The 6,000-nt window shown below is 39.5% G+C and overlaps 1 protein-coding gene across 3 annotated transcripts in view; it reads left to right on the top strand.

Moving 5' to 3' along the window:
• Positions 1–1,595: 1,595 nt before the first annotated feature.
• NDUFAF6 (NADH:ubiquinone oxidoreductase complex assembly factor 6) overlaps positions 1,596–6,000 on the top strand; it is a 36,138-nt gene continuing 31,733 nt past the window's right edge. For 2 of the 3 annotated variants that reach the window (XM_019713346.2, XM_074316282.1), the window contains exon 1: positions 1,596–1,829. In XM_019713346.2, the coding sequence (XP_019568905.2) occupies positions 1,633–1,829 (197 nt within the window). In that variant the 5' untranslated portion in view covers positions 1,596–1,632. The remainder of the gene's footprint in view (positions 1,830–6,000) is intronic. The other variant, XM_019713347.2, reaches the window with a different exon arrangement.

Genomic DNA, 6,000 nt, shown 5'->3' with positions numbered 1-6,000 from the left:
TACTATTATTGCAACTGCTGCTACAGCAGCTGTGGCTCTTTCTCAGACTATTCAAAATGCTCATTATGTTAATACTCTTTCAAAAAATGTTACTTTAGCTTTAGGGACCCAAGAAGCTATTGATGAGAAATTAGAGCAAAAAGTGAATGCCCTTTATGATACAGTTCAGTATATGGGAAATGTCATTCGGTATGAAAGTTAAATCTCATTTAGAATGTCATTCAGAATATCATTGGATATGTGTCACTTCTAAAAAGTATAATAGTAGTCAATATGATTGGAATCGGGTTCGTTTACATCTTCAAGGAATTTGGCATAATGCTAATTTGTCTTTAGATATGCTTCAGCTTCATGATAAAGTTCAAAGTATGAGAGAAGCTGAACCCTTAAAATTTGATGCAGCTCAGGCTGCCTCTGAGTTTGTTGATGTTCTTAGGAGTGTTTTGCCCTCTATGCCTTATATTACCCATTCTGTTATAATATTTCTTACATTGAGCATCTGTGTCTGCTTGGTTCTGTGCCTACTCCCCATCCTCATCAGATGTTTCATCAGCAGGATGTTAGACTTACGAGCTGACATCCATCAGCTTGAGCTTAAGGCGAAGCCTTAAGTCTTTCTCCCCCATGCATTTAGAGGGGCGGGTTAGTCAACGACGGGCAAATACTTGGGAGCCGCTTCAACACCTAAGACAGGGCTTGTATTAATAAAATATGAGTACCAATGACGGGTAAGTTGAGGCAGGCGTCCTGGGATGCCTAAGTCAGGCACCGTCACCTCGCCATCCTGGCTGGATGGACTTTGCTTTTATAAAATAAAAAAGGGGGAGATGTGGGGAGCCATGGTTTCTTGCAACCCTGAACCTTGCAGACTGGCTCGGTTTCTGCCCCCATAACATTGTCTCTGCCTTATCTGAGAAGCGCCTAACGGCTGCTGAGGAATGTGGTGAAAACGGCCAGTTCCCAGACACAGAAAACTAAGGGCTTTCTAGACAAATAGTAGATTCTGTCTCCTTGAAATATTTACTTTTGTGAGTTTCAGTGACCTTGTATCTTCTATGTCAAAGTAAGGTTGAAGCTGGAAAGATTTACTTTCACTGAGATAATGCATATCTTCTTCGTTTAACTGCACGTACTCAAATTGTATATATTGGTTAGAGATAATAAACTCAGGGCTTCAGCATGACTGAAGACCGGCCGCATTAGCATTTGTGTGTGTCTTTTATTTCATTCCCACTCCCCCATTCAGGTACTGATCGACTCGTGGCGGCTGGCCCGTCACAAGTACTAAAAGAGGTTCACATATTGTGTGAATAAATATTTAGAAGTTATAAATAAAGCTAGTAAACTGTCAAATGAAACATTCTCCATCCTCCTACCTGTATAAATACATCTTCAGAAGGACCTGGAAGGGAGGGAGAGAGGAAGGCCGATCGGCTGGATTTAGGTGGGGCTTTCCTAGAACCAACAAGGCAGAAGAGCGCGGCAGTGGCCCAGATGCAGAGGACCACAGCGACACCTGGCTCTTCCCTGAGCGGCGTCTGGAAGCCGCCTTCCCGCTGCTAAAAGGAGAGCGAGTGGATGGGCCGGGGGTGTGGCGTGGTGCGGGGTCGAAGGGCACGCGACGTCGGTGTCATGGCGGCCTCCACGCTGGGCTCGGCCTCGGGCCCGTTACCCCTCTGCTTATACGGCCTTTGCCGTCGCCGACCTTCCCCGGGCGTCTGGGCGGGCGCGCGGCGGCTGCCAGTGCCCGCGGGCTCCAGGCGGAGCGTGGTTGCTGCCAGCGGCCCGGGCGCCTCGGGAACTGACCGCTACTGCATGGAACTGCTGCGGTGAGCGAACCCGGCCTGCCCTGGGCAAAAGATCGCCTGTTCAACCGGAAGGGGCCCCGGATGGGAGCCGCGGGACTCAGGGCCGCCCGGGCGAGCGGACCTGCTCCTTTCTCTCGTTCCTCAGCGTGTGCACTTGGGTTGGCCCTGGGTGAGGGTGTGAGGCAACAGGAACTTTCACATGGGTCACAAAATTGTGGTAAAATGCCTTCTCTGTTACCTTGCCTGAACCTTAATTTACCTATTTAAACATTTTTCATGCATAGCTTTTTTCAATTTGAAAGGTGACTAGTAATTAATTTCAGTTACAAAGTAGCTAACTGAGTTCTTACTGTGTGTCCGCACTGTGCAAAGTAGTTTGCAAGTAAGCAGACCCTTGAACAACTCATGGGTTAGGAGCACCCACCCCTCCCTTGGAAAATTCCAGCATAACTTTTGACTCCTTCAGAACTTACCTACTAATAACCTGCTGTTGACCGGAAGCCTTACTGATAACATGAACAGTTGATTAACACGTTTTGTATACGTATTATAGATTATTACTCTAAAGCTAGAGAAACTAATGTTACTAAGAAAAATCATAAGGCAGAGAAAATACATTTACAGTATTTAGTGGAAAAAATCCCCATGTAAGTGGACCCACGCAGTTCAAACCCTTGTTGTTCATGGGTTAACTGTAATTTACTTAATCTTGATTACAAGTTGAGATAAACAAATGTAGACCTACCCCTTAAGGTTATGAGAATTAAAGCATTTAGAACAATGCCTGGCACAAAGCAAGGGCACAGTGAGTATAAGCCATTATTACCTCATTTAGTGGACTGAGAAACCAACGTTTAGAGAGATTAGGGAATTTACCTGAGGTTTATTAGAATAGCCTCATAAAGTCCGGAGCTTGATGGCAATTTAGTTCACTCTGATAACACTGAAAAGCCTCACACATGGGAATCACTTAGTCATTTGTGGAGTGGAGTCAGGTGAATCAGGTCCCCCGACACATCTAGGCAGGTTCCTGCCTTGGAATCCAGGCCTGACTGCCTCCCACTGCTCTTCTGGTGAGATTGATTCATAAGTGATACAAATAAAGTACCTGATCTCAAGAACTTCTGAGGTGTTAGAATAATTAAACTACCTTGAGCTTGGGCTAGTAAATCCAAGTTTTTAAAAATTCATTTTAGCAAAATGCAGCATAACACAACAAAATTCCCATGTGTTTTGTTTTTAATCACTTTTTTAATAGTGTTCCTCTCCCACCTTATTTATTTGTTGATTACTTATAGGGGAAACAAGATAGCAGTAGTGGAAATCAGGGCATTAAGAATTTTAAAAGCCAAAAACTGCTAAAAGATTATGTTCATTTTTATATATTTTAAAGTTATCATTTTTTGATGGTAAAAAAATTTATGACCAAAATGTTTACCACCCATACACATTTGTCCAGTGAAATTTTTCTTTGATGCCAGTAGTGTTCTAACTTTCCAGTCTAGTGGTGAATAACCACTCTTACTAATTTCTTACGTATTCTTCCAGTGATAGTCTATGGATATCACGTGACAGCTTTTCTCAAATATGTATTTACAAATGGCCAGATACTTAAACTTTCCACGAGTGGAATGGAGACTACTGACTCGTGATTTATTTAAAAGCCTGGATTTTGCAAGCAGACCTGATCTAAATTTATTAATCCTAGTTTTGTCTCTTGGGAAAGTTACTTACTTTAAGATTCAGTTTTTTTCCTCATTTATGCATTTCTACTCCTACCTTATAGCTTGGTCTTAAGGATTAAATGTGATGACGTATATAAAAATGCTGGCACATAATAAATGCTCAATAAATACTTTTAAAATAAAAAAAAACCTTGAAGATTAGAACTTCTAGCTTCTAATTATCCATTAATCTTTGCAATATTTGGTCTCTGAAATTATTTGTGTTGTTTTAGAGACGAATGTTATGTAAGGACACCAAATATCAGAAAAGATGCCAGGCCATAACTTCAGTTTAGCCATCTGGGCTCTCCTAGGAATCTAGGTTCCTGGGAAAATCTGTCCTAATTTACATAGGCTTCTTGGGGTTTTTCTGTTGTTTTTTTTTAATGTCTTTTCAGTCTTTTTAATTGGATTTTCCATTAAACATCAAAATGGTGAACTTTGCATATAATGTCATAAAATATTACGCTTTTATAAAATTTTAAAAACTCTAAAGGTTCCATTGTATGAATGTGTCCCAGTGAATTGCATCAGTGTCTGATAACTAGACACTTAGATTGTCCCTAGTTGTTCAGTATTATAGTGGTGCTGACATGCACTTTGTATATTTTTTCGCTATTTTCTTGGTAGCTGACACTGAAATCATGATAGGGCATTCCAGTCTTAGAAATTAAGACAGGTAGAGGTGTGTTCAAGAAGAGTGATTGCTCCGTTAGGCCTTGGGATTATTGCTATAATGAGGAGGTGCTAGTGGTGGTGTATGGAAGTACACTTGTTCTCCATCCTCCAGCCTCACTGGGGAACCAGTTTTTCCTTTGTGGTTCGATGGCACCAGTCCATGGAATTAGCACAGCCGTCCTAACACCAGACAGGCTTATTTCATCTGTCCCTATTAGACTGACGCCTTTACCTATCTTCAGTGTCTAGTGCAGTGCCTTGCACAGAGTAGGCACTGAATAAATGTTAGAATTAATGAATGAATGAAAAGTTATTGGCCCTGTTACTGTATAAAGCCATCATAGTATGGCATTTCTCACTATCTGGAACAGTTCTTAGGTAACTTGGGCTTCAGTTAGCCACTTAGGATATCTTTGTGTACTAATAATTGATATAGCTATGATTCTGAGTGGATGAAGGAATCGTTCTTCAGTATGTCCTATTTTTAATGTAAGGAAGTGGGTAATATTGTTTAGAAAAATTATTAACAGGGCAAACCCTTAGCTGTATAGAACATCTTATTTCCCAAAGGTTGTTACAGCTCTATTATGTCATTTCATTTTTCATTTCCCTATAAGAAACTTGAAGTACTTCACGTATTGGTTATTTTTAGGGTATATGAAACATGTAGGTTATCAAGCTTCATTTTGCAAATTAGGAAATAGACATGGCTGGTATCATTTCTGTCAGTAACTATAATAGGTGAGTGATAGAAATTAAGATTGTAGTTTTCATTCCTATTCAGTGTTTTCCCATTGTTTCATATTACTTCTAAGTGTTTTAAATACTTTTGAAGCTGAGAGACTTTTTATAGTAAAATAAATTGAAAATGTTTATATTTATATATATTTAAAAATATAAACTATAGCGCTGTTTTACCCATACTGTTCATTTTGTAGCTGAAACAAATTATGTTGAGATTTTTAAAAATAAAACTATCATGGGATAGCAAGGTTACTATTCAGGATCTCTTTTGTTTATGTGGAAGTTGGGGGAAATTTGAAGGGAATGGCTAGAAGGCTTTTAAGTTCTCTGTTAGGCACGTGACAAAATGTAAATCAATTTAAAAGTGGCAGTAGTCTGAATCTCAGTACCTAAAATTCAGGAAGTGAGGCTGGACCTATTTTGTATTGAATACTGTTTCATAGGAAATAGTGTTATAATAAGGTTCTAGTGTATTATAATGAAAGTAGCCTTGTCCATAGGCAGTCTGGTAAGTATACTTAAGTGTACTAGAATGGATATAGTAAGGACTATATTTTTAAAACTTTATTTTGAAGTAATTTCAAAATTTACATAAAAATTGCAGAAATAGTACACAGAGCTCCAATGTTGAGCTTCACCCAAATTCTCTTATTGTTAACGTTCTGAACCATTTGAAAATAAGATATAGACATGATCCCCCGTGACCCTTACATTTTAGTGTGTATTTCTTAATACACAAGGATTCTCTTCCATATAACAACCCTAGTATAGCCGTCAAAATCAGGATATTAAAGTTGATCCAAAATTATCTAATCCACAGACTCCATTTGAACTTTGCTGATTATTCTGTTATATCTTTCATATATCCGGGATCATGTGCTACATTTAGTTGTCATATCTCTTTAGTCTTCTCCAATCTGGAACAGTTTCTCAGTCTTTCCTTATTTTTCACAAGCTTGACATTTTTTGAAGAAACAGGCCAGTTGCTTTGTAGAATCTCTCAGGGTTTATTTAGTGTTTTCTCATGATCTGTGCAGTTTTGGCAA

This window comes from Rhinolophus sinicus, linkage group LG12 (genome assembly GCF_036562045.2).
Source record: "Rhinolophus sinicus isolate RSC01 linkage group LG12, ASM3656204v1, whole genome shotgun sequence".
Lineage (NCBI taxonomy): Eukaryota > Metazoa > Chordata > Mammalia > Chiroptera > Rhinolophidae > Rhinolophus > Rhinolophus sinicus.
This window is presented reverse-complemented; position numbering and strand designations above follow the sequence as displayed.